Source organism: Toxotes jaculatrix, chromosome 2, assembly GCF_017976425.1.
Source record: "Toxotes jaculatrix isolate fToxJac2 chromosome 2, fToxJac2.pri, whole genome shotgun sequence".
Taxonomy (NCBI): Eukaryota; Metazoa; Chordata; class Actinopteri; family Toxotidae; genus Toxotes; species Toxotes jaculatrix.
The window spans coordinates 10,274,097-10,301,845 of NC_054395.1; the positions used below are offsets into that span (position 1 = coordinate 10,274,097).

At 43.5% G+C, this 27,749-nt stretch overlaps 1 protein-coding gene across 4 annotated transcripts; it reads right to left on the bottom strand.

Moving 5' to 3' along the window:
• Positions 1-735: 735 nt before the first annotated feature.
• Positions 736-23,411, bottom strand: epha2b (eph receptor A2 b). Of its 4 annotated transcripts, none has more exons than XM_041048810.1 (17): positions 23,272-23,411; positions 22,310-22,389; positions 20,071-20,719; positions 9,926-10,081; positions 9,210-9,569; positions 8,902-9,032; positions 8,442-8,613; positions 8,251-8,347; positions 7,516-7,571; positions 7,296-7,421; positions 6,421-6,606; positions 6,249-6,310; positions 5,844-6,053; positions 5,568-5,717; positions 5,258-5,451; positions 4,254-4,409; positions 736-2,744 (listed from the first exon to the last, which is right to left on the bottom strand). In XM_041048810.1, the coding sequence occupies exons 1-17, from the start codon at positions 23,354-23,356 to the stop codon at positions 2,636-2,638; spliced, it is 2,979 nt and encodes a 992-aa protein (XP_040904744.1). In that variant the 5' UTR covers positions 23,357-23,411; the 3' UTR covers positions 736-2,635. The 4 variants fall into 4 exon arrangements, with proteins under 4 accessions (XP_040904744.1, XP_040904727.1, XP_040904736.1 ...); XM_041048793.1 differs by having other exon boundaries at positions 6,409-6,606; XM_041048802.1 differs by having other exon boundaries at positions 8,251-8,350.
• Between the last annotated feature and the right edge of the window lie 4,338 nt (positions 23,412-27,749).

Genomic DNA, 27,749 nt, shown 5'->3' on the forward strand with positions numbered 1-27,749 from the left:
TGACATCTGTGTAAAGTAAAACCCAAGTTGTTATAAACCAGAATGATCTTTTACTGTAAACAAACTACTGTCCATGAAGTTTTCAGAACTGCAGCCTCATGTTTAACCACACAGGTGTTTTGATAGATTTGTGGTCAAGCCATGCTGAAACTTCATTTAGGCAGTGAAGTTCATAAGCAGGTGCAAAGGTTTTCTTGTCCTCAGTTTCTTACTCAGAAGTCCACTGCAAAGTGAAATTCCACTGCATTTGTCCAAGTGGTAAGAGACAAATTCTGACCTTCATGTTTGACTTTCCAATGTAACAGAAGAGTTCATGGGAGAAGAACAGTTGATATCACACTGAAGGTCGTTTCCAAAGGCAAAAGTAATGAAATGGCAGATAACAGTGTGACTTTTGTTTAATAAATACAAATATCAGAGCTAAATTTGAGATTTTCAAGTTTACTTTCATCTCACGATTTAATATCTGGTTCACTGAACTAGAGAATATAAATCTAATACAATGTACAATGTGTGTGTGTGTGTGTGTGTGTGTGTATTTATGCCTTGACATCAGCTTCCCCCCTGCAGGTAATGAAGCAGTCACATGTTTATTACAGCTTCCAACTGTGGAATTAAACCATCCAGCGGGATTATAAGGATATCCAGGTGGAAGTATAAACATCCTGGCACCATTTAAAACAAACAACAGCATTCCTCCGCTCTGTTTTGTGTCAATCATACAGAAGGCTCTGCCAGATTTAAGACTTTATTGCTCCAACAAATGCAGTGAAGGCAGTCTCCGGTTTGAATAATTCAGGATTAAAAGAGGGACATTAGAGCTTTTTTTTTTATTATTGAGAATGAGAGCGCAACCTTCAGTTATAATCCCAGCTCAGTGTTTATCAGGATAAATAAATAAAAGTAAAAAATAAATAGACTATTAAATACAGTATAAAACAACAGGCAAAAGGGAAGGAGTTTGCGCTTTGATGAAGGAACTCTCAAAATGTTTGGAAACACAGCAAAAGCAGGAGACATAGCTTTGGAGGAAAGTGATGGGAAAAAAAAACAATCAGTTTGGTAATATGGCAAATAGTGAAATCATACAAAAATGTACAAAAGTGTAATTGCAACCAGTAAACCAGAGTAATAACAACACAAAATCCCTTTTCCAAAGATGGGTCTATCAGCTACAACAGAATTATAGATACATTTGAAAAGACAGTAAAATTTCAAGTAAAGGAAGGTGCACATCAGTAACACAATGATTTGCAGTCATCAATTCAAAGAAGAGCACTGGGGGAAACTGACCAATACACACTTCCCACTACACTGGAGAGCTTCATTAAAACACACAGAAGCAAACTCCCGCTCCCACAAACAGGCACTTCAAAATGTCTTTAAATGTCTAGAACAAGCGTAATTGTCAAAGCATATAGTTTAATTTATAGTTTAGTTTAATCCCGTCAACATCATGCTACTCAAACCAACAGAAATATGAATGCATATTTTCAAAACTTAATGAGACATTGAAATTTCAAACCAAACTATTATTAAGTATGAAATCATTTCAACCACAAAACATTTATCATCATGAAGTCTTGTTTTTTGTTTTTGTTATTTTTTTCGTTGGGGGGTTTTAATGTGCATTTTGGCAAACTTCACTATCTCCCTCTTCATTACCGGCACGCTACAAACAGATGTACTGCACTCTAATTGAAACTTCCTTAATTTACACAATTTCTCACTTTGATTTCTGTTAGTTCAGGAGTTTGTGTGTGTGGTCACCGTTTTTCTTGCAATTCTGAGACAAACCAAGATCACGTGATTCTTGATCCAAGTGCTACATTATAAATTCTTAATCCCAATATTTTTGGTAATCGCCCAAACACAAAGAAAAAAAAAGTGTATCTGTACACAAAGAGTACCTCATATATGCTCTAACATCACTTGATGATGATTATAGCTTAATTTCAGCCTGGAGCCAACAGAAGGCCAATAACAACACCTGGTCGGTCTGTGTTTACACAACTAAGCAACACCGTGTCTTTAACTTTGGGCCAGCTCAAGCTCATTTCAGCCCTCTCGGCGCTCCATCCTCATTGGTCTAAAAGGAAATGGACCAAAGTGCCAATTAAAGGGAGACGCCGTGACATCAGCACCAACCACAAACTGAGCCGGGACTGGATTCCACTGCTCCCATACTATCACACTTAACTGCACTTCCCTTGTTTGTTTGACACTGGATGCAACAAGCTCAGGGTGCAATTTTATAGTTGAAGCTGTTCCCAGAACTGGCTTGATTGTTGATTTTTATGAAGCTGGAATGCGAAATGAAGAACAAAAAAATAAATGCATGAGCAATGAATTGTATCTGTACAGAAGACATGGATAATAAAAATAGATATCTAAATATACAGAGTCTAATTGATACATCTTTTGCTGTATATTTGCTCCATTCCCGTGTGAATAAGATGAAGAAATGAAAAATGTACAGTAAAACAGTCTGATTCAGTCGGCCCCAAAGGATGGCATGACATTTCTCTTGGTTCTGCCGATCCAATGCCGTCCTTGCAGTTTCGCTCCAGCTCAGCTTAGAGTTCAAAGCGCTGCCTGCTTCAGTGCCCGATTTTAATTCTCTTCGTTGTCAGGATCACACTGCAAACACACTCAGGGTGCTAGTCTGGTCCTTTAAACCCAAGATGCTGTAGGCAATTCTTTTCAAATGGCCAGGGAGCCTCACACCGATGTTCTTAATATCCCTGGAAAAGAGAGACATGACAGTATATAAGAGGAGCTGCAGATGGATTTACACTTTGGACTCGTTCCAACACTTTTCACACACATCTTTCCTGCCTCTCAAGCCTTGAAGCAATCACTGACTCATTCAATGTGATGAAATGCCAGCCTCGAGCTCGCTCCATTCATTTCTAGCTTGATCGCTGAACCAGTTCAGCTAGGTGGGGTGTCTTCTAAGTTAGACACCCGCCAAGGTTTCAAATTATCTCTGCCATTACAGGCTAATATCCTTCACGAGCACATGATGCAAACCTGCAAAAGCCCTGCAACACAGCAGTCTAAAGTCAAAGCCTTAATTACAGCTTTAATTACTTAACGAGGATTCTCCCTGTTGACCATGAATCACTCGTCTGGCAAGCAGAGGGTGGGTTGTAAATAACTGCTGGTTTTCCAAGAGTGCTGCCAGATGCTCTGAGATGGAAACATGGGGCCATGAAATCACACCATTCTGTATGACAAATACTTCAAAAGGGTTTGTCGTCTGCTTTACAGTCTGCCCATCTCCCTAAATCATGAGCAAGACCAACTGAGATACGTAGGCCATGGCAGAGGAAGGGGTAGGGTGAGGGGGTTCCTTTTGGCTGGTCATGCGGTTAGGAAAAGCTCTGGCCCTCATTATTGCCCCAGAACATCCTTATATCATGTGCTTCACTGAGCCACTTTTTTTTCCAAAAGGTTGACTCCATTTCATTAAATTGCCTACTTAGAGCTCCTACACATCTGAGACGATCCAATTGCTTAAAACTATCCTGTGATAAGTTCAGGGGGTACACTCTGAGTGCACCTCTTCAATCTTTCTAGAAGTACAAACTAAACGTGGCGACTATGGGGAGGCAAATCTCATCCATCTACTTCAGTTCCTTAATCTCATCTAGTTGCTCCTGCTCCACAGGCTCTTTTCTCCTCCTCCTCCTTCCCTCCTTTAATGCTGAAGAAGCCACAGAAGGCCTTTGCCCTGCACAGGCAAAACTGGTGGTTTTCGGGTCTCAAGCAAAAGTGCTGCCGAGGGCAGCTAGTGTGAGTGGGTGAATGGAGGGATGAGAGAAAGAATAGAGAGAAGAAAGAAGAATAAGGACTGCAGCGACCACAAGTCACCACCACCAGTCTACCACAAATGAGCCCACTCCTTCTCCTTCCCTCCATTATTTTTTCCATCTCAAGCATTTCTCAAGTTGTAACTGAGGTTACAGATTATTTTGTGTGCAAACTATCCTGCTGGCTGTTAAATGCAACATTTTTAGGAAAACAAATACATAAACTACTCGAGTGAAGTTCATCACAGACTTCATTTTGTGGGAGGAAGCATATTTGTACAATATGTTGCTTTTAATTCATGGCATAATTTGACGACCAAGCATTCCTGCTTCCTTCCTCTTTGAGAAAAATATACTAAATAAGTAAATTAAGTAAGTAGATCCAAGATTTTTTTTTTAAATGTGGTGTCACAAAATCTGAACTCAGTTCCCACTTACTCGTTCTTCATCTGAAGGACCTGGTCCATGGTGACGATCCCAGCGCAGGTGAAGTTCTCACTGTACTGGCTCATCTTGATGGACTCTAGCCACTCAGACACAGACCTGAATGGGGAACCGTCCGAGCCGCTGGTGCTGGGCAGGCGGATGGATACGCTGCAAAAAGTAGATCCAAACGATAATAATCAACAGGCTTTCCCACAACAAAGGCAGATGACTGAGGACTGTAATTACTACGCAGGAAACAAGACGGTGATAAAAACCAGTTGGGGCAGTCAGAGCAAGGGCTGATTAAGATAGAAGCATGACAGCCTCTTGTCCTTTCTCACCGTTCCTGGCTTTAATGCTCCTTCACAAAAGGGAAACTATGCGTTCATGCATACAATCCCCTACAAAAGAGTTTTAGTGTTCACACATTTCACCCAGATTTCTTTCATTAGCCTGGCAGGCAAAGTGTCTGTATGTCCTTTTAATGGTTTGAGTAGGCCTTCTTAAAGCTACTCCCCCTTTCCGCCAAAACTACCCTAGATACACCATGCACTGTTTTAAGTCAAAGTAAATCGAGAGCTGCTGTCAGAGCTGTTTTTATGTCCATTTTGAGAAAATCCAGGACAAGCTCCCTGTCCAAATCAAGATAAGAAGTCCAAGTCAAGCTGAACACTCAAGTTGATGTAAGTCAAGTTTTTACGTAGTCTGGAGTCAAATTTAGCTTATAGAGCTATTTTGAAAGTTGTTCCCCTTCTGCATGTCACTGGGTGCTTATTTATAGCAGGGTTTTTGTGCTACATAAGTTGACAGCATCAACCAGAAGGAAAATTTAAAGAGTACAGAAGGAGATATCCCGCAATGAGAAGAAAAGTGGAATCTATATTAGTTGTCTTGCAAATGTTGTGGTTTCAGGGCTGTTTCCAAGAACTGGTTGCTGATAGTGGCAGCTATTGTAGGGTCAGCACTGGAAAAATATGCACATCAAGCCCTTAGTCTGGTATGTAAATAAATTTTACCGTGGGTCAAAGTCTGCAATGGTCTTCAGGGAGTCTGGGCTCCGCAGCAGCTTGTCCAGCAGGCTGACAATGTCTCCGAAACGTGGCCTCTTGGAGCGATCCTGAAGCCAACACTGCAGCATCAGCTGATACACAGCCGAGGGGCAGTCCATTGGCGCCGGCAGCCTAAACGCCTCGTTGATAGCCTTCATCACCTGCAAGCAGTTTATCAGGTGGCTAATTATATCGTTTCTCACTGAGTCTGTGTTGACATTTGGCCCTAACAGCAAAACCTCAGAGGAAAGTGCAGACAGTAAACGCTGAAACTCACCTCGTGGTTACTCATGTCCCAGTAAGGCCTTTCACCAAAAGCCATGACCTCCCACATGACGATGCCAAAGCTCCACACATCACTGGCTGAGGTGAACTTCCTGTATGCTATTGCCTCTGGAGCTGTCCAGCGAATGGGGATCTTACCTCCCTGTTCAAGAAAAATGCTTCAAGTCAGACACAGAGAATCAAAAAAAGAATTCAAGTCTTTAACACCATGCTGCACCTTGACTAAATATTTTGTTTAAAGCTAACAGGAAGTTTCATATCCACTTACACTTGTGGTGTACGTCCCCTCAGGATCGTCCTCCAGCACCCGGGACAGGCCGAAGTCTGACACTTTACACTCCAGGGTGTTGTTGACAAGGATGTTGCGGGCAGCCAGGTCACGGTGGACGTAGCTCATGTCAGAGAGGTACTTCATGCCCGCAGCAATGCCACGCAGCATGCCCACCAGCTGGAAGGAGGAAAACTCCCCATCATGGTCCTGATGGAATGGAATAATGGAAGAATTTTAGAGAACGAAAGAAACATAGACATGACTGTACAATAGAAAATGCTAAAATGGATCATGCGCCAGAAATAGAGCAATTTTCCAGTTTGCAAATATGCATATCATCATTACAGCAATGACCATGATAGAGACATTTCCATCAGCAAAAATGTTTTGTGGTGGACTTACCCTGAGGTACCTATCCAGTGCTCCATTCTCCATGTATTCAGTCACGATCATGGCATGTTTAACTGCACACAAACAAAAAAACAACTATGTGCCCAAACTGGACCAAAAAAAAGATGAGAAAATAATGAGTTTAAAAAGTTAAAAAAGCAGCAAGACTCACAGAAATCCTTACATTTGGTGACCACACCCTCCAGACGAATGATGTTCTGATGGGAGAACTGGCCCATGATGGAGGCTTCACTCAGAAAGTCCTGCCTCTGTTTCTCTGTGTAGCCTGGCTTCAGTGTCTTGATAGCCACCGCCACCTCTTTTCTCCCTGGCACCTTCAGAATACCACGGTACACCTCGCCAAACTCCCCTGAAGTTAAAAAAAAATACATCAGGGGAACAATTGATTTGGGGCAAAGGGATATCAGGTGTGCGTTTGATTTGTTTTCTTAGGTTACTAGCTGCAGGGGTTTTCTGTGCACCAGAATGAAAATAGGGAAGTTTTGCCTGGGGCCTCCTCACAGAGGTGTGTTCTGGCTGGGTGTTGAGAGACAGAGCCTATGTTGTATAATTGGTGGATGGCCTGTGGTGTCGGAGCATGGGAATCAGCTGTCACATGAGGAGAAAGGGGGGGCATGGTCGTGGGAACTAGGGAGGGGATGAATGTTGAAAAAAGACTCTTGGTTCAAAGGGTAAAGGTGGCCGCGCTTGAATAAACGTATCATGTAGGAAAGATCTGGGCAGGGCCCGGGAAGGTGCTGTGATATCCTTCCAAAATACTGTTTCTGCAACACTTTCTTTTATGTAATTGTTCATGTCAACTTGAGCCAAAACACATAGATCACGCAGCCAAGAGTTGCCACACAACAAAATGTCTCAACTTGTTGTGTGAGAACTCAGCCAGATAGATGTTAATCTCGCTAAAGTAACCACTGTCAGTCAGCTTCTTAAGCTGTGGAAAATGCTCCAAATAAACAGCAAACTTGGGGATTGGAAAAATCTTTCAACATCTCGGAGTTAAACCCCACAGAAGACTGTCTCAGCAGGGTTGTCACTCACCAGCTCCAATGACTTTCTGTTTGGTTATGTGGCTGGGGTGGATTTCAGTGGCAAATTTAAGCACAGCTATGTTGGGGTCCTCGTAAGTATGTGGATCCACATAGGTCTTCAGAGGCTTTAGTTGCTCTGTGTGAAACAGAAAAAAGATTGTGGTATGTTAGGAAATTGAGAAAATACACCGAATAAAGTGAGGAGAGAGATGAGAGAGATTTTTTTGTACCTGAACTGGAAAAGTAGGTGTCCTCTGGTCCTTGCCTGGTGTGAGGGTTTCTCTTCCTGAATAAAAAAATAAAACCCATTTGCAAATTAATATTCTTCTTTCAAACAACAAATGGACTTTTTTCTCTACATCATCTGCCTGCTTTAATATCAATAGCACATAGCAACCTTTGTAACCATTTTTCTAGGCGCTCTAAGGCTTTCAAAAGGATCCCGACACTGTGGTGAAATGAGACCATTCAGAGAGAAGCGGCCCTTTGATAAAGGCTGACGATAGACTGTGTTTGCCAAGCTGATTTAAAGACTGAAAGACAGACAAGCAGGCAGGAGGGAGGTGGACAGACGGGCCACAGTCTGCTACAGTACAGGCCCAGGTCACCTTTACAAAGTGTCTGCAGTCTGGTACAGAAAGAACCAAGCGCCTCTTATCACCAACAATGTACCACTCTGGACCAATTTCCTTTCAAAGGCCCCAACACTCACAAGAATATAACCATTGAGCAATGACAAGGCGCATTCAACGCAAATTCTTCCCCAGTGAGTGCTGGGACACAGATCCAGATAAAGAGAAAGAGAAAGGTGGCTAAAGGAAGAGAGAAAGAGAGAGGTGAGGAGAGAGTGAATGCAAAGGGCATTTGGAGGCCCCACAAAGGAAGGACAGAAGAATGAGAGAGGAAGCCAGTGAAGGAGGGTGTATTCTAACTGATTAGACAGAAAGACGGGGGTGGTTACTGACCGTCTGCGTATGAACAGAACCACGACCACGATGAACAACATGACCGCTCCTCCAATTGCTGCACTAAAGATGACTGCTGTGTTGTTTTGAGTGATGCCTGCTGGAAAGGTGAAGAAAGCGTACACACACATCAGAGAACGTCCCGGTCTTGAACACAGTGAAACTTTCTCTACACTGGTTTTCCTCTGTACCTTCAGAGGAGGTCTCAAACTGTTCCTCCACGCTTGAGCCTCCAGGGGTGCTGTCGCTGTTAAGGGCCTGCACCCGGAACAGGTAGGCTGTGCCCGGAACGAGGTCACTGATGTGTACAGAGGTCTTGTTGCGTATAAGCACTATGTAGGTAGTCACATCCAGGTTATCATCCTGGGAAAGAGGAAGGAAGGTCAATCATAAGCATTAGTGTTACTGCTGAAGACTGAGGCCACACATTCAATGTCAGCATGTCCAGGTCTGTGATGTTTGTCTCCTTGAAGCTTCAGCTGATGAAATGTATGTTTAACTCATGCTGATGGTCAGATCATCAGCTCTGACCTTAAAATGTCACAGTTTTTTAAAAATTAAATATCATAGAAGCAGCTTTAAACTTGCGCAGTAGTAAAATTTACTCTTTCATTTCAACACATAGCAGAAGAGTAAACAAGAGTGGCTGACCTTCTTGCGATAGGTAAGTTCATATCGGACGGGCCGATTTTGGACCCATGGTCGTGGGGAAACATCCCAGGAAAGGGACAAGCTGGTGGGGGTCCTCTCAACCAGTCGCATAGCAGTAATCTTGGGGGGATCTGGGGACAGAAGATAGTCAAAACTGAAAAATGTGGCAGTGAAGATGCAATCTGACAGTTCATCTCACTCCTGCAGCACAATTTGACTTGCTGGGCTGTCGCTACTTCACAGATAGCATCTCTGATTACTGCAGCACAGACAGCATCACTCCGCTGCCTCATATCAGCAGTACTCACCTGTGTAGTGCAGAGATGTAGTCAGAGTGCTGGTGGATCGTGGTCTAGTAGCCCGAGGTAATGCCTGACTAGCAAACTGCGACACGCCGCTATGTGCCTCTACAGTGAAGGTGTAGTTGAGGTGAGCATCCAGCTCACTCACTGACACCTTAGTGGCAGTCAAGCCCACACTGGCTGGCTCATAGCGGATTTTCTCTCCACAAGGCTGGCAGACAATGCCTTCGCAGCGCTGGCATTCAACACTATAGGTGATGTCGGTTCGACCCCCGGTGTCTTCGGGTGGGCTCCAGGAGAGGAGGAGTTTTCCAGCGGAGAGCTGGGTGGTAGTGGCCATGAGGTCTTGCGGGGCGGAGGGGAGGCCTGATGAACACAGATTGGGAAAGGATATGAGATGTTATACAGGAAGCATGTGTGGTGGATTCCTTTCCTCATGACAGTGAGATTAGAAAACGTGCTGTTTTGAATTCTAAAGGATGTCATACCTCCTTCATGGGATCATGGTGCTCAAAACCGTTTACTAATATGTGCAAAGAAAACCAGGCAACACAAAACAAGAAAAGAATATTTAATCCCTGTACATCCTGTAGGATTCAGATAAAATTCACTTCCTGAGTTCACACTAGAAAACTCAGGAAGTGACATTACGGGGTAACACATTGAAGGCCAGTATTTCTACATTTTCTTAATGCAGGGTTCTCATAAGATGGACTTGTTACCTGAGCAGGGTCCTTTAAGGGGATCAGTCTGGGCCCGGAAGAAGCCATCCATGCAGGGACAAAACAAAGCCCCAGAGTCCAGCCCCTGGGTGTTGGCAGGACACGGCATACACTTGTCACTGGATGCTGCAGCTTTGAAGAAGCCAGGCTGACATTCTGCAAACACAAAAATACATTTGCATAAGCAGGTGAACAAAGACAATGCCTTCCAGGCAATGTCCTATATGACAGAGAGCATAGCCAGTTCATCCAGATCATTCAAGTTTCTTTTGAAAGATCAATGATGGTGTGAACTTTTCACCTTAAGTGCAAGACAACAAGGTTGAGTGGACATGTTATTATGTCGAGGCTAAAGGCCAGATCTGGACAAGCGACAGAGATGTGGGAGGGAAAACAGAGGCAAGGTTCTGCACAGTGTTGACTCTACTCATTAAAACACGGTCCATTCCAGCTAAGACACTGCTCACATGAGCCCAGCCCTAAGACAAAAACGCAGACTCCTTGCCTAGCCGGCACTCCTACTCTTTACTTTTTCAACCAACAACCCCATTCTGCTGCTGCTTTCTTACTGTCTCTCTCTCTCAACAAACACAACCAGTCATCCCACATTCCACAACAGTAAGTCAGTCTTCGATTGCTGCGAGACAAGAGGAATAAACGCAACAAAAGTCAAGAAAGCGCTGAGAATTAGAAGTGAAGCGACTTTGTGCGGTGCATCCGTTTGCACTCGACAGTCTTTTTATTTTTTCCAGATCATTCTTTCAGTCCACATGTAGACTTTTGAAACTGTATCACCTAGATAAGATGACACCTAATTTCACACATCCAACTGGGAATAAAGAAATGCAGGTAGAAGATCCAGCTGTGTGTAGCACTGGTGAAATATGAACTTAATATGGTGTGAAATTTCTGGGAGAGAGCGCCATAAAGGAGAGTGAAATGAGACAGCCCCTCCCTTTAACTCTGCTAGAGCATTCCTACGGCTGCTGCTCATGTCCTCACACCATCACACATTCATCCACACACACACACACACACACACTTTCATGTATGCACTGCACACATGCACCCCCACCCATATGTAATGCACAAAATACACATACATGTATGCAAAGCACACCCGTGGACACATGGGTAAATCTGACATCAGAAGACGGATTATGTCCGCTGCCTGTCACCTGTTCATGTCCCTCTTCCAAGTCAGTTCAGCCACACACAGACACACGCATATTGAGTATATACACACACACACACGTTTCCTTCCTTCCCTTCAAGTCATTTGCCTGGGGCATTTAAATAGCTCACAACAGTTGTCATAAGATGTTGACAATGCCAATGAGAACCAACACATAGGCCAAAGGACAACAGAAGACGAAGAGAAAACAGAGAGAAGAGGCAGAAAGAAGACATGATAGCCAACTGAAATTAAGCATGTGTAGCGAGAAACTGAGGTTCATGCTAGTGACCAGGGAGAAGCAATGAAACATTAAGTCAAAGGCAAACACAGAGCTTTAATGTCAGATTCCAGCTGAAGAGGAGAGTGAGAGAGGGGAGAGTTGAGAAGCAAAGCCAAGGACAAAGACAATATCAGATTCACTCAGAGATACTGTCTTGGTCATTGGCTGCCTTTCACTGCGGTTCAGATGAATGAAGTTCATTTTAAAAGCCACAAGTGACCACACACAAGACAGAAAGCACATGGCTCCTGCTCCATTTAAGTCATATCAAGGGGATTTACTCGATTGACCATGAGGTTCACTTCGACTGCATTTGGCTTTTTTCTATCATTGTGGTTCACCGAGATGTGGCGGAGCTGCTGTGAGGAGGTGTGCATTAACTGAAGAGCATGACAACAGTGGTAGAAAGAAACATACTCAGCATGAGAAGAATTTGTTAGTTTGTCCAATAGGCTTTCAGGTTACTCAATCCTCCCCGAAAGACATCTCCTCTCTGTCTTAGCCAGCTGTTTCACTAACAACTACTGCTACTCATTAACGCACACGGGGCAGAGTACGGGCGAGGCAGAGGAGAAGTGGTATGAAGGAACAGAAGGTTCAGGAAAGAAAGACAGGAATACTGTATCCTGCTGAGGGCTGAAGAAAAGAGAGGAGAAAGAAAAGGGACAGGCCAGGGTGAACTCCATTGAGAAGGGGGAACAGCTGCTGCCTCAAACCCCGATTCATACCCCTACCTCTCCTCCTCGTAATCCCCAAATTCCTTCCTCCCCTCCTTTCTCTCCTCCCAGACCTCACTAAAAAGGCTCCCAGCAAACCCATTAACATTGCTATTCACCACTGACCAGCAGGCAAGGAGAATGCCATGCCATTCAAGTGCTGAAATAAAAAACATACACACACAAGCATTGCAGATGGGAATGGCCGAGATGCCACATGGCAACTGAATAGAGGAGGACTAGCCTCTTTTTGGCGCTACAGTGCCGGCTGCAGTGCATCGTGGTCAGGCCTGCGGAGATGATGGCCTTACACTGTGAGCTGCCTCTATAATCAAGATACATTCCAGTGCACACCACCCAACAGGAGGGCTGTAGCAGAGCGGCTTCACTGCAGCTTCCTTTTCAGCCCAGTCCTCCGTCATAAAGGTGAATGAGTTTGTGTAGCTTGAACATGTGAGTCACAGAGACAGTAAATGAAACTAGATGACTCTGTGCTGAGGTATTTAACAAGAGGATTCTTCGACAAAAAAGAGCAACAACCAGTGAAAGGAAACTTCCTGGTTCCATGGAGAAGGTAGAGGGGGGGGACTATGGATTGTTGCTGGACACAACAGGAAGCAGGAAGCGTGAGGCTGACGCAGCCTTCCTTCCTAGAGGAGCCAATCAAAGCATGGAAACACAGGGGAGTGTGACCAAGAGAAGAACCAGCATTGAAACTACCAGAGTCCTGAGACAGAATAATAACTGAAAAGGAAGTCAAAACGTGTCAACCCAACATGAACACAGGCACTAAACTCAAGGGGGGGGGGGGGGGGGGGTTCCTGAGATGAACGTTTCCCTCTCATAAACAAGTCTCTCAGCGTCTTCTAAGTCAAAACATCTGACAAACTTAAAGCAGCCACTTTTTCCCTCCCTATTGCTACAAAGTAAGGAACTGTTTGTCATTTGAGAGGCCCTGTGCACCTTGAGTGGCTCTGTGTTTGTTTATTGAGAGTGGGTGCAGGGGCCTGTTACATTCTGGGAGCCTGAGTGGCTCTGGAGTGGGAGCGCCCAAGGGCCCCCCAGTTTGTCGGCAGGAGTTAAGATGGATGGGTTGCCGACATTGATGAATGCATGGTCGGATAGATGGATGAATGGGTAACATGGTGGCTTGACAACCGAAATTGCCCTCAGGACCAGAGGGGTAAGTAGTAGGGGGGGCCCCCCCACAATCGGGTCCGGCGCTGGGCTTGAGAGGTCATGTCTGCCTCAGGGTAGTTGTGAGTTAAACTGTGCATGGCTTACAGGGAGTCAGTGGCCAAGTAAAACAAACACATGCTCGCAATGAGGCGGATGAGGGAGAAAGAGTTGCAGCAGCAGCCGGTTGCATGTCTCATGAGAAAGGAGGTTAAATTCAGATGTCGGCCTGTGAATAAAAAAAGAACATCTTGGAAAAATAAATCCACAAGAAATAAAGATGTTTTGATCCTTATCAGCGCAGCTCCCCAAATATATCTGGAGGCAAGTGGGTCCTTTCTTTGTCTGTACCCTCATTTACTTCACTTCACTACCCCACCCCCCGATTTTCATTCCTGAGTTGGTCCGACCCGTAATTGCAATATGTCATGTCATTTTGTTTGTATGCAGGGTGACAACATGTCATTAGCATTTTGGGGGAGTCGGATGGTGGTGGAACAATGAAGGTCTCTGATGGGGGAGGTGAGCCGGTAACATGAGCCAGGGGTCACTGAGGTAGAGGAGGGGAGGGGTGGAGCAGGAGGCAGTAAAGGTGTAGGGGTTGATGAAAGTGTGTGCGTGTGGGGGGGGGGGGCATTAGTCAAAAGGATTAGCTGACCAATGGAGCAGCTGTAAGGGCATTACATCTGTTTTACAATTGCACTCAGGCTTTCATCTGGGGTTGTTAACAAACACAATAAATTCCCTGATCCCCCTTCTCCTCTCACTCTCTCTGTCCACTCAGGCCCATTGACACAAGAGGGATACTGGGAGTGAAAAGTGGAGTATAGGAGGCACAAATTGTGCTCAGTGTACTCTGATGTAAAGCAGATACTTTGAAGAAACAAAAATCCTGGCTGATATGAAAATCACAGACAGTTTGGACCACAGTCAAGGTCATTTGGCCACATTTCTCCATGTTGCTGGTCAAATTCAGAGAGCCAGGTGACAAACAAAACACCATTTTACTACACCACACTGAGCCAACAGCCGGGGACCGTCCACTTCCTGGTTTGGGGAAGGGGCCAAAATGGGACCAAATGCACCAATAAACGAAATGACTTATCAGGCTGGACAACAAAATGGAAAGTGCCTGAGCGATGCCGCCGAGCGTGGAGCGACAATGGAAAGCCCTGAGCCAACGGGTCGGGGAGTCACCGAGGGATTAGGTGACCTCCGGTTTCCGCTGCGGGCTTGTCCTGTTAGCAGCGAAGGGTGGGTGAGTGTTGTGTTGTGTTGTGTTGGGGTGAGGGGGAGAGGGGGGTGACTGACTGACATGGTGGAAGGAAAGTGCTGACCTCACACGCCAGCAGCACAATACAATGTGCTTCACATTGCTCTGGACTCTCCCACCACAACACACACATAGATATACACAGCCTCCAGGCTCAGGAATGTCACAAAGAGGAAATATGTCCTAACTTCCCCACCACAACCAACACACGCGCTAAACAGCCAAGAACTGCTGAGGCTCAGTTATTTGACTAATGGCAGACATTTAAAAACTGAATCAGGAGACTGCAATTAAACACACACAAAAAAAAGCTGAGACTGAAAATGTACGGATGGACACTCTCTTATTCTCACTACAAGCTAACATGCACACCATCAGTTCAAGTTAATATGCTGGTCTAAACTGTAAACGATCCAGCAAAATCAGAACGCCATTAGCTTCAGTGCGAGGTGCATCCAAAGGTAACATGGTTTCTATGCATTCTGACACCTCAGAGGCTCAACCATCACATTGATCACAGTTTTTAAACCACAACAGTACGATTGATCCACATTAAAGAGCCATAGGGGCCACGAGATCTCTCTGCTACATTTCCTGTCATCTTCTTTGCAGTAATTGCCAGTGTTCTGTTTGCTAAAACGTGACCCAACAAGACGCTGCATGACACCACTTGAAAGTATCTTCAGAGTCCCCCCATTATCTAACCAACTTCAGTTCAGCCCGCTAGGCAGACGTTACCTTGGCACGAGATCTGAGGAGTCCACAAATTCAAAGTAATCACAGTGGCTTTCCAGAGCTGAGGAAGAAAAAGAGAAGTCATATCCAGCCTGTGTATCCAAATGAGCAGCGTCGTCCGATAAGTCTGTGACTTGCACCTTTTCTTTTTTTTTTTTTTTTGAGACCAGCCACAGAGATCATGAGCCAAGGGAATTCGGTAGAGCAGAAAATTTCAATGCAGGGATTATCCTGCAGGAGTGAGATGATTCCATTATGTGAAATCCATCGTAAGCCAACTAAACCAAATCCCTGAGATCCTGAGGTGTGGTGCCTTGCTCACATTTCTTTGTATACTCCCCATCAGATAAGCTGAAATTGCACAAGACCTCAGTCTTAAAAGGTCTGGGGTGATTATGATGAACCAGCTGGCTCCAGGTACAAGGAGATTTAAAGACTATTTGCTATGAAACATTTGATCTCTGTTTTTGTAGGATGTATTTCCAAGAGAACAAGCACCAATCAAAATTCAAAAATTCTTCATTAAAAATAGAAACCGAAAGCTTACATGTCACCTTCGCTAAATGTTAGCCAGTTGCCAGTGAGAGGGCCAGTTGTTTTTCTGTCCCTCTCCACTAAAAACTTTGTGATTGGCAGCATTGTTCAAGTTTTGCCTCTATTTATCTTTACGAGTCAGTCAAGGAGAAATGTATTTATCAAAGAGCAAGAGAAGAACTGTATACAGTCTGAATAGTTCCACCAGGGCCGTGTGAAACGGGATGTTTAAACTCGATTAGTGTCATATTCATGACCCGCACCAAAAATCCATCCAAGAATAACAGTCACTCTGTGATTTCACGGACAACAAGAACACAACACATGAAGGAAAATTTTTTTTTTGTCTTTCAGTTTGTTATACTTGGTAGAGCTTGCGCAACAGTGCAGGTCTCTTGAGTAAATTGCATTAAGGACAGTACAATGGTCATGGGAATTATGTGTTGAAATAAGAAACTATCAAATAAATACATGACAAGAGGTGGAAAATTGAAGCTAAAACAGAAAGACTCTTCAGGGACAGGGAGGATGTGGGGGGAGAGGTAGAGAACGGCAAGAGAGATTGCACAAAGGCAAAAAAGCAAGCAGAACCAGTAGTTACTTCGCTTAAAAAGCACAAACACACCCAAGTCAATTACTACCCATACAAATCACTCACCACAGCGTGCAGTCACACAACTACAACTTAGTCACCAACTGTTTGTTACATCAGCTGAGGATGAGTTTGGAGACACGGACAGGGAGGGAAGGAGGGGGAGACAGAAAATAGTTTACTGGAACCTCTTTGGCGAAAGGAATAATAACTTTACTGGAACTCGGTGGACAGTTGTTCCACACAAGACGCCATTTTCTCCAAGACACCAAAACTGCCCTCAGCAGTCCAAATATATGTGTCTCCCTTGTTAAATACAGCCTTGTGGAAGCCATAATGTGGGATTAAGCCCTATTTGTTGAGGCTTTAGTGCGGCTGATGAGGTGTGGACCTGGACAGCTAAACACAATCCCGAGGACCAGCCCGGGCAACCAGTGGTCCTTTGTGGGGTGACACACGGTATGCCATTCTATTGTGCCAGGGAGGATTATGGGTAAGGAAGGGCGTGATAGGCAGCGGAGGAAAACTGTGTCAGTGTCAACAGTGAGTCACAAGTGGAAACCCACGACGCTGCTGCCGGGATTAAAAGCCGACCTCTCAATAGCAAATAAGTTGCTTTTTTTTTTGCCCAGAATTTTTAAAAAAAGAATGTTTATTTTCTCACAAAGGAGATTAAAAACACGACATCCTGACATCCTTTGTTTTGTTTTTTTTCTTTTTTCTGTTACACTAATTACATTTACTCAAGTACTGTGCTTAAGTATAATTTTGAGGTATTGAAACGTTCCCTTTTATGCTGCTCTGTAATCCTGCTATATTATGTATCAGTATATATTGTACTTCTTACTTAATACACTTTAAATGACTACTATTATGATTAATGATTTCATGCAAAATTTCTAAATATGCGTATATATACATTCATCAGTAATAATAATCCAGTAATATGCATTTTTACTGAAGTAAAAGATGTGAATCCTTCTATCACCAGAAAAAGATGGTTATTATCTTTACGTTTCATCAGAATCTTAAAAAGTAACAAAAAAAGACAAAAAGTAAATACACAACAAAATGAATGTAAACAAGAAAGTAATTAACAAATAGTCAAAAAACACAAAAACAGCCTTTCTCAGTCTTGTGAGGATAGTGGTAGTATGCATAAATATTGATTCATTTCATAGTTGATGCTAATGTATTTTGAGAGCAAGAATTATTCTCCTTTATAGCACAGTCTGTAATGCCTACATAAAAGGTAAAGGCCTCTTTTGTGCCTTGCTTCTGCGGACTGATATGATTTACAACCAGTTCATAAAAGCTTTTACATTTGCTGCTCCAAACACTCTGGTAGGTCTCTGTGGCACAGGAAGTGATGTGTTTTATCTTCAGAGTTTGTTTGTCCAAAAGAAGGACTCTGTATTTAGTATGAGCAATGACAGCCTCCGAGAGAAGGGCGTCACATGCCACCTACAGATACCTCAACTGGGAGTTTAAGGGAAAAAGGAGCCTAGAAACACAGTTGGACAGACAAGTGATCTCGAAGCCAAAAACACCACAGCAGCGAGAGCTAATGAAGAGATGGAGACGAAAACCAGATAAAGTCACAGATTTCTACTTTAACAGGTCCTCCGGGGCCGAGGAGCCATAAAACTGAGTGATCACATCACCGAACATGGAAACTTTCAACCCAAGTAAGAAAAAGCACCACAATTGAAGTTTTGTGGTTTCTGCCTGAACAGCACACAGTACAGGAAAGAAGTGGGGAGAATGATTAACTGTGTGTCTGTGTGAGATTCCATTTAAAACCCTTCGAGCCATACATCTCCACCCCGCACTGCAACCCTGTGATTCATGTCCACCTTCATCTACGACTGCCCTCCCGCATCCCAGACCGCTCATTTGACTTCATCTCGGTAGTTTTTTGGGGGGTTTTCTTTGTTTAGTCATTTTTATGTGAGGGCTTGACCCGGAGCTGCTCTTCCCCCCCTGGGAATTCCACAGGTCTGGAGTAATGTTGGGAGGCTCCTCCTCGACAAACTGATCAGGAATGTACCAACCAAGCGGGAGAGGAGGCGGAGGTGGAGGTGGGCTCCTCCAGCCTTGCAGGGAAACACAGCTCTTCATTGTTCTCCTACCTTTACATTCCATTCCTCACCTCTCTCTGTTTTAGAAATCACACCCCTCCACTAAACACAACCTCTCTATCGCTTTTCTATGACTTTTCTCTCATTCCTTCCTGCCTCATCTCCGCCCCCTCCCTAATCATCTTACCTGGCACTTTCCCGCAGCTAAGAATGATGTATTGACAGAAAACTTCATCACTTTTATCAGTCTGTTGCCAATGGGAAGAAAACTAAGTGGGAAAGCAAATCTATTATCAGCAGGCTGCATGTGGATTTACAACTGTAGTCCAAGGTGTGTATTAATACAGGTTATGCGCGTGTGTGTGTAAAGGCATGAGTGCCAAAAAAAAAAAGGAGTGGAGCAGGAGGAGTATTTTGGACTGATGGGAGTCTTTAGGTGTTCTGTCATGGAACAGATCTGAACAGGCCCGTGCATGCCAGCCTGTGTTGTATGTTCACATACACCGCTGGAGTCACACAATACACCCCATAGCTCAGGCTCAGCAAATTTGTGAAACAGTGGGGAAGAGGGAGAGATGGATGCCTGGGCAGACAGGGGAACTTGTAGTTGGCATGCCCCATCACACGAAGAGGGCCTCTGCATTCTGTGATGTCTGAGATGAACAAAGTCAGTGAGGCTCAGAAGTTTCCTCCTGCCCCCTCCCCTCTCCCCCGACCAGCCTTGAAGATGCTAATCCATCACAGTACAGTAGCCTCCCAGCTTCTTTCATCACTTTCAGTCACCCTGACAGTCCTGCCCACAACAATAAAAGCCTTCTTTGCAGGACTTAAAACACAACTACGCCATAACTACAAAGTCAAAGGACCGAGTGATGGTTGGACTATGTAGCACACCCATATCAAGATAAGAGAACAGATGATAATGAGAGAGCAGGAAATCACCTGACACAACAGGCTGTAAGTTATGAACTATGAAAAGAGTTGTGAAGTAGGGGAAGCGTCTGAGCATGACTTTAACATTCATTAAACAACTTTATTTAAATTGTTTCAGACCTAAAAAAAAAAAAAGTGTTAATTTAGGTTTTAAAACCAGCAGGTACAACCTATATTGGAGCAGAGCCTTTTCTCACTGCTCAACTTGAGCCTCTGATGACACAAAGGGTGTAGCATTTTATAACTCAAGCAGATTGAGCTTGTACAAACGTTTCCATACAACTGAATACGTTTGAATCACAACTGAAACTGAAAAGCACATTTCCTAATTTTATAGGTATCAGTTCAAGGTCAGGGATGATGCCGGGACATGTACAGGTAGGCCTAAGCATTCCTTCCATTGCACAGGGGCCATGTTAGCCAAGGGGAGAATTCCACTGAACAATGATAATAACACCTATGATAAATATCCGCACACTGCCATACAGGCTTGTTTTACAACCTATGGCAATTACAATGAAGGTAAAAGGTGACCAATGTCAAATGGTCTCTTTAAAAAACACCTATGGGTTTATATCCAAACAGGATGCAATGTCTGGTGGCAAAAAGACTTTTAAAAGTACCAAAGATTCAAGAGTGCACCCTTACCTTGACACACATCTTTGACTTCCTCATAGCCTGGTTTGCACTGGCACTGTCCGACTGGCACCACCCACTCCCCATCCACAGTGCAGTAGATGCGAGGCAGCTCCTCGCTGACTGCGTTATTCACGCACACCCCGTTCACTTCCCTTAGAGCCTGGTTTTCACCTCCAGCCACGGTCTCAGGGAACGATGCAAGACTCTTCACCGTGGCCGGACAAGTTTTGTAGTAGACCCTGACAGAGAGAAGTGCAACACAGGCTCCGATGTCTTGAAAAGCCAAGTAGAAGCCTTTTCGAGACAGGTTTTCCACCACTCGCGTCTCTGTGTTGATGCGCAGTTCGTTTTTGCTGGTGATCTCATCAGGAGCTATGGTGGCCACCTTCTTAAACTGGCCCTTGCGGAAGGTAGTCCCCACATCTGCATCCGACTCAGACGTGAAGAGGTTGAAGGTTTCTTTGCAGGTCAGTGAGGCACCGTCAAAAGAGTTGCAGTCACGTACAATAAACTGGATTTCAACAAAAACCCGCGAAGCTGACGGACGCCGCTGGATGAAGGTGGTGCGCAGCCAGTTGTCCTGCTCACGTTCACCAACATTGCAGACGGAGTAGGTATAGAGCTGAGACCCATTCAGAGTCCTCTGGACAACCTCCCACTGAAACAAAACCACACAAACCATCAAGGTTAGAGGTATGAGCACTGACCCCTGGGGAGCCCCTAAGCATGCTGGGTTGAACCAAAACTATAAGGGAGGCAAAAATAAAGGGGCACCATAACACTTCACATGAGGGTTCAACCCCTGTAATCTGATCCTGGAAACAAAAACAGTCTGCCTGCAGGGACACCCATGACTCCACACATTGCTAATTACTCCCCTGAATATTTTCACAATCCTTCAATGCAACACCACATTTCTACAATGTGGAGAACTCCACTTTATGAGCCTTTACAGCACAACAATACAGCACACTCAAGGACTATGTGTGAGAAAGCATTTCTGACATTGCAAAGATACCAAATTATTTCCAATTCAGTTTTTCACATGCTGTTGATGCTATTGGCATCTTCCCCAAATAGCGTTGCAGCTTGCATACTAAACACTGCCACAAATATTTCTGAAAAAAAAAAGTGACAGCATGTTTTAACATAACCTTGGCTCTTGAGCAACAATTGGCCCCCACAGGAGCAGAGCCTGTGGTTTGCTCTGTGCATGCAGCCACTGTGCTATTAATTAAAGGAATGTGCTTTGTTGGCTGAGTGTGTGGCTCTGCGTATAAATGTTGATGTACAACAGCAGAACCAACACCTCTATTAAACAGCTGGTGAACATTTTTTATGAGGGGCCTTTAAAACTTAAAATAATAATTGTCATAAGTGGTGGTAGTTACATGAGAAAATGTGCACAATAAAAAATGTTTCCAACAAACCTAAAAAAAAAAAGAAACAACACATGATGCTTATTAGGACAAAAAGTGAAAGTTAAGTATCAAAGTAATTATTTAAGCAGTGAAACCTCTGAGAAAGTTGGGTGAGCCACTGTGAACGGCACATCAGCACATGCCTTTGACTCATCAGCACATCAAATGAGACTCTTTACAGTGAATTTGCATGAGCTTGACTGGTCAATTACTTTGAAACCACAATATGGAAGAAGGCACACAAGCCTCCTGTATATACTGGCAAAGAGATAACCACAGAGTCTGGGTGTAGTAATGTAGCTTATACTGCAGATGCATCTCTGAACATAGACATTTTCCCCGGGTTTAAGGAAAAGGTAGTTCTGGCTGATTAGTGCCATCTAAAACCCCTCCCCCTCTAAAAAGAGGTACCACATGCTGCAAACTTTAAAAGTTAATTGCTCTCTAACATACAATTCTGGAGCTGAAGCCTTGAAACCACAAGAAGCCACAAGTATTCCCAGTTCAGAGCTAGCAGCTATTCTGTCTGCCTAAGCTTTGGTGTAGCCCAGACATGCTCTGCAGGCAACTCCTGATAGGATCCTACAACTCCTTCCATACCCGAGCAACCATTAGGCTCTAACTGCCAGATTTTAAAGAAACCTGACATGTATATACACGGGGCCCACTGAACAGCTCACCACACAAGTCAAATGGTCAAATATTTTGCACTGGAGGCTCTCGGTTTATCCAGGTTCTTCCTATGCATTTTCTACATCTAGATTTATCCCAAGGCAAATTCCATACACAAGAGTGGGAGCTGGAGGAGAGGACGGAGCGATACTCACCCCAGGCTTCTCTCCCTGATCTAAGGGCCATGTCAACCAGCCCAGTTCACCTCCTGTTGCCCTCATATCCAAAAGAACCTCTGTGAAGACACAAGAACACCGTTACTACATGAGAGTAAACCTTTAAACTCACCAAAAAAGATATGTTTTGACTCAGCATTGATGGAAATCATCTGACTTCATCAATATTAATATTTGATATTTACCATTGACTGAGTTTAAAGTTGCTGCATAACCACCCCAAAGATTACAGGATGCTATTACTGATCTAATCTATTTTTAAGGCTGAACACTTTGTTTAGTTTAAAAAACTAAAACTCAAACCTCTGGACGTACATGTAATCTTAGCTTTATTTTTCTGATGTAGCCTTATTATGTATTGTAATACTTTATTCTATAAAGTCTTATATCTATATTTATATGTATATTTATTTACTCACTCACATATATATTTATTACTTCTACCCTACTATACTTACTGCTTATATTACTTATTACATAGACTAAACTGTGCTCAGAGTTTGTGTGTATCTGAATGTCACAATAAATAAATAAAATGAGCATTGTTTATACAACGCTGATACAAAAGGGGCGAAAAAAAGATTACAAAGTGATCCAACACTTTCAGAAAGGCGTTTAACTCAACAAACTTTCTCCAGAATTCACCTGCTGGTGTTACAAAGTCTACAGAAGCGCACATGCATGCGGTCTACTGTCTCAGATCAACTGGTTATTGATCACTAAATACACAACTTCAACGAGAAGCATTTTTATACAATTACAGCGTTTTTATAAAAATAAGATTTTTAGACGCTATGTGACTGTCACACAAGTAAGAAAGAATGTTTCCTTGTTTTAAAGTTTTCTAAAGGAAGTTCCCCGCATGGCACGCGTGCTCACTTAAAAAACTTAGATTTAAGTCAACCAACTTCTGGGAAATAATTTTAAAGAGAGGCACTCACCTTCTTTAGTCTGTATTGTAATTAGTATACCGTTAATGAGAACATATGAAAATAATAAAGATCTGACTCCTCCAAAGAAATCCATTTGGCAAACTTTTCCTTCTCCTCTCTCTCTCTCTCTTTCGGCTCCTGGGCTTGGCTGGGACTCTGCTCTGAGAGGTGAGCGCTGCTCTCCGCAGCTCATTCACAAACGGCCCAACACGTCACGGACCCCGCCTGCTGGAATGCGTGTGTGTGTGTGTGTGTGTGTGTGTGTGTGTGTGTGTGTGTGTGTGTGTGTGTGTGTGCGTGTGTGCGTGTGCGTGTTTATGTGTGTGGGTATGTGTTGTGCATAGTGTGTTTTATCAGGGGACAGGGGTGGAGGGGGATGGTGGCACATGAGAAACTTTTGCGACCTTTAGGGACTGTCGGAATTTCTCAATTTTGCGCACATTGGCAACGCACGCGAAAAAAAGTGGGAAAGAAGTTGAAATTCCAGTTACAGTCTGATTTATGTCCATTGAGCAAATATACGTATATAAAAAGGCTATAGTAAGCATCTCTGCGCCAAAAGTCTGTCAGCTTCTTTTTACTGAATTTCTGGGGGGAAAGTGAAACAGCAACTGCAGGATCAAACTAATATTATTAGAACAATAAAGTAAATTACAGGCCTATGAATCATCAACTCCAGTTATCACTGCTTCCACTGACTTTTTTTTCTCTGCTCATTTTCACAGTCATTTTCTTGTTGTTTGCTCCTTATTGTATTGACAGAAACAACAAATTACTGCGTGGGTTCACTGAAACGAAGGATGTGAAGGATGGAAAATGTTGCATTATTTTTTTTCATTGCCTTTATTTTTTTAGGCTCACATCCACGGAAGGCTGAGACACTAGAAGGCTGTACTAAGGAGGCATATGACATAGCACGGTAAGTGACTGAATTAATAAATAAATAAGGAGGTAAGTCAATATTTGCAAAGCCTGGAGGTTATTTACAAATAGTATTTAGAACTCTGTTGCAACAATTAGTAAATTAATTTATTAATAGAAAATGAATCACCAACTATTTTGACAAATAATTTCATTTTTAATGCCACATATTGAACAAGAATGTCAAATCTGCTGGTCTGGAGAGCGCTCATTAAAGTGAACCTGAAATTGTGACCTTGGGACCTTGGGAAACTGTGATGGCCATTTTACATATAGTGAAACTTTTATTCTGAAAGTAGATTAAACTGTTCATTCTTTAATCAGTAAAGCAACTGACAGATTAACTTCCGATGCTGATCATTAAATGAAGCAGTAATCTGCACTATATTCATTTCCAAGTAAATTTCAAGTACCAGCTTCTCAGCCACTCAAAAGAATGAGATTTTACAGTGGGCTCTTGAAGGCACCATAACGGTGGTTACAGTTTTGCCTACCTGGCTATCAAGCAGCCTGCAGGGCACAAGAATCATTTGCATGGGGATATTGATTTAGAATTGTTTGGCGTGTTGAATGGGCCTGAGGAGGGAAAAGGGAGCGTGAGCCGCTTTACTTGACAGCTCTTTGTTCTGAGCATCCCCACATACAGAGGTGGAATCATTGTGACAAGCGGAGAGAGATGTATTCATATAAACATAATAGCAACTGTGAATACCAGAATTCAAGAGTACAGCTGGCCTACTGATAGCCCGTCATAATTTATGGGAAATATCCCAAAAATGTTGCACCCTGCCGACCCTGCAGATAGACAGTGGTCAAGTCACGAACAAAAAATGTTTAATCTAGTTTTTCACTCTCAGGAGGGTATGAGGGAGTAGGCGTGGGGGAGTTCTCTATGAATATGGGGAATTAAGATAAGTCCTTTACCTAGCAACTGGTGCAGAGAGGAATTCACTGTGCAGCTTTATCTGACTTATTTTCATTGTCTGTTGCCTGATGTTACTATGGCAAAATGTTGAGCAACAGCTATGGAAACGATAAGGAGGTGCTGTGCTTGACATCTTGCTTCCCAGTCGCCTCGTCCTGTCAACCCGCTCTCACTGCAATTCGTGAAATATTACAAAATGTAATCTACTAATTTGAGTACATAGACACAAATTTTTTTCATGACAAATTTCAAACTTATATATTTCACTTGGAAATGTATTTTTTGAATGAATGAAACGTTCAATTTATAAACAGCAGCGGAGTTAGAAGGAGGTGGTTGGGGTGGATGACAGGCGCACAAAGAGAACCAACTGTCACCCTAAAGACCGGGGCTTGGATCCAGAGGCTTGTGTGTGGTGAGGTTTAGGCAACAAAAGCACTTTGGTTAGTGAAGGTTAGTGAAAGTTCGAGGTTTTGGTTAAATAAACCACGCCATGTCTGAAGTCACAGAGAACTTTTTCTGGATTAAACCAGACCACGTGCTGTGAGTGCCAAAACATAACTGTAAAAAAGTGTAAAGATGCTGTAGCCATTTTACTGTTGCTATTTTACTGTTAGGAAAAACTGAAACTTCTTGTCCATATACACAAATCAATACACTAAATTTCATGACTTATTTCACAACCTGGTGTGAGACTGGGTTGGTCCTGTATACCAATGAATACAGGGCTCTAGCCGGAGGGTTGTACCCGGTTCCTAAGATTTTATTCCCAGTTGTGTTTACCTTTGAGCACCAGCCTTGTCTGCACAATAGATGATTACAATACAGTGTCATTGATTGGACATGGGTCTCTCTCTCTCAAACACACACAGGCATTGTTATTCACACACCTGTGTCGCTGACACTGCGGGAAAAGAGGTGGGCTTGTGCCTGCTAAGTCTGTGTCCCCGACCCCTGCACCCTCCCTTCCTCCCACACCTCTTGCACCCCCCACCCCACCCCTCCCCAACCATGTGCTTTCTGGGGTCTCCAGTTTCACAAAGGCCCCCTCAAACCACAGAAGAACGCCATGGATCTCTGTGAGCTTTTGAACCCCTAAAATCCAACCACTCGCCCTCCCACTCTTACCACCACAGCCGCCTTAACGCTCCCTTCACCGTCTCCTTTCTCACTCCTTGTCCTCATTTATGAGCAGGAGTTGGAGGGGAGGGTGACGCAGTTATGGGTTTAGGTAATGATAGGATGGGGTAAGTACAGCAGGGGAATGAAGAAACCTTTGATATCGCCACTTTTCTGTGCTGATATTAAATGATAAGCCTGTTGAATATGCATTGTTCTTTGTAGTGCAGCACTAAACGCTAATGCAGGATGTAAACCGAGAACTAAAGTGGATTGGGGTCTGTGGTTGGGGGCTGGAGGTGGTGGGTAGATTGGGGTAATATGTGTGTGTGTTGGGGGGGGGCAGGTGCTGGGAGGGCTGCCAAGCACAGGTGTAAGACAACTACAGCAGCAATGGCGGATAGGCAAACAGCAGTGCCATTGTTTCCACACACACACACACACACACACACACACACACACACACACACACACACACACACACACACATAAAGTGCAACAAGTGTGGGCCAGGCCAGCATGTGTGAGAACAGGATATGGGCTCATCTGTTAGTCTGATTAGCTATATAGCCTGGCCTTCCATCTCCTTCCCACACACACACGCACACACACACACAAAACAACACCTGATCCAGTTGATCCAGCTACATTCAGGTTTGAGAAAGTAGTTCCATGTGGCTTGTCAGATTGTCAGATTTACTGCTACCTGATAAGGGGGGATGGTGAGGGGGAATTAAGAAACAGGTTCAAGGTACATGAGGCTGTTTGTGTGGATGACTTCACAAAGTCATATATATATATATATATATATATATATATATATATATATATATATATATATATATAAAATTGTGTATCTTTGTATATATATGTCACCATTATCCTTCCTTTACCTGTGACTTTGTGAAGTCATCCACACAAACAGCCTCATGTACCTTGAACCTGCTTCTTAATTATATATATATATATATATATAGAAAGAGAGAGAGAGAGAGAGAGAGAGAGATGAACAGCTTGAAACCACATATTGTTAAAAGTTTCCATCAGTCACTCTAGAAGCTACAGACATGGCAGCTGGATTTTCTCGAATCAACATACAAGGGAGACATCTGTAAGTTGTATATGTTAGGCATACATGTGTGTATGTGGTAATGAGCAAATGTTGGTGGTAATCTGGCCCTGGTGTGTGTGTGCGTTGAGGTGAGAGGTTGGGAAGTTCGAGGGCATGTGTGACTTACGTGTTGAGTTGTAACGTAAATTAACCATGTGTGGTTGGCTTCAGTGTGGTCATTTGTATTTCAAACAACCTAAGAGGCCAGTGCTGAAGGGAAACATTCAGTGACAGCTGATGCTGAGATTAATCTCCCATACTTTGAAAGTTTAGCCTGTGATTCTATTCATGGTTAACTTTCCACGTTTTGTTTGTCTTTTCTGAGTCGTGTATGTTTTGTCAGTCACTTTAGTAACTGAGCAGTTTACATTTAAAATACTAATGCATATTGCTTTGTGGCCCCTCTTCAAA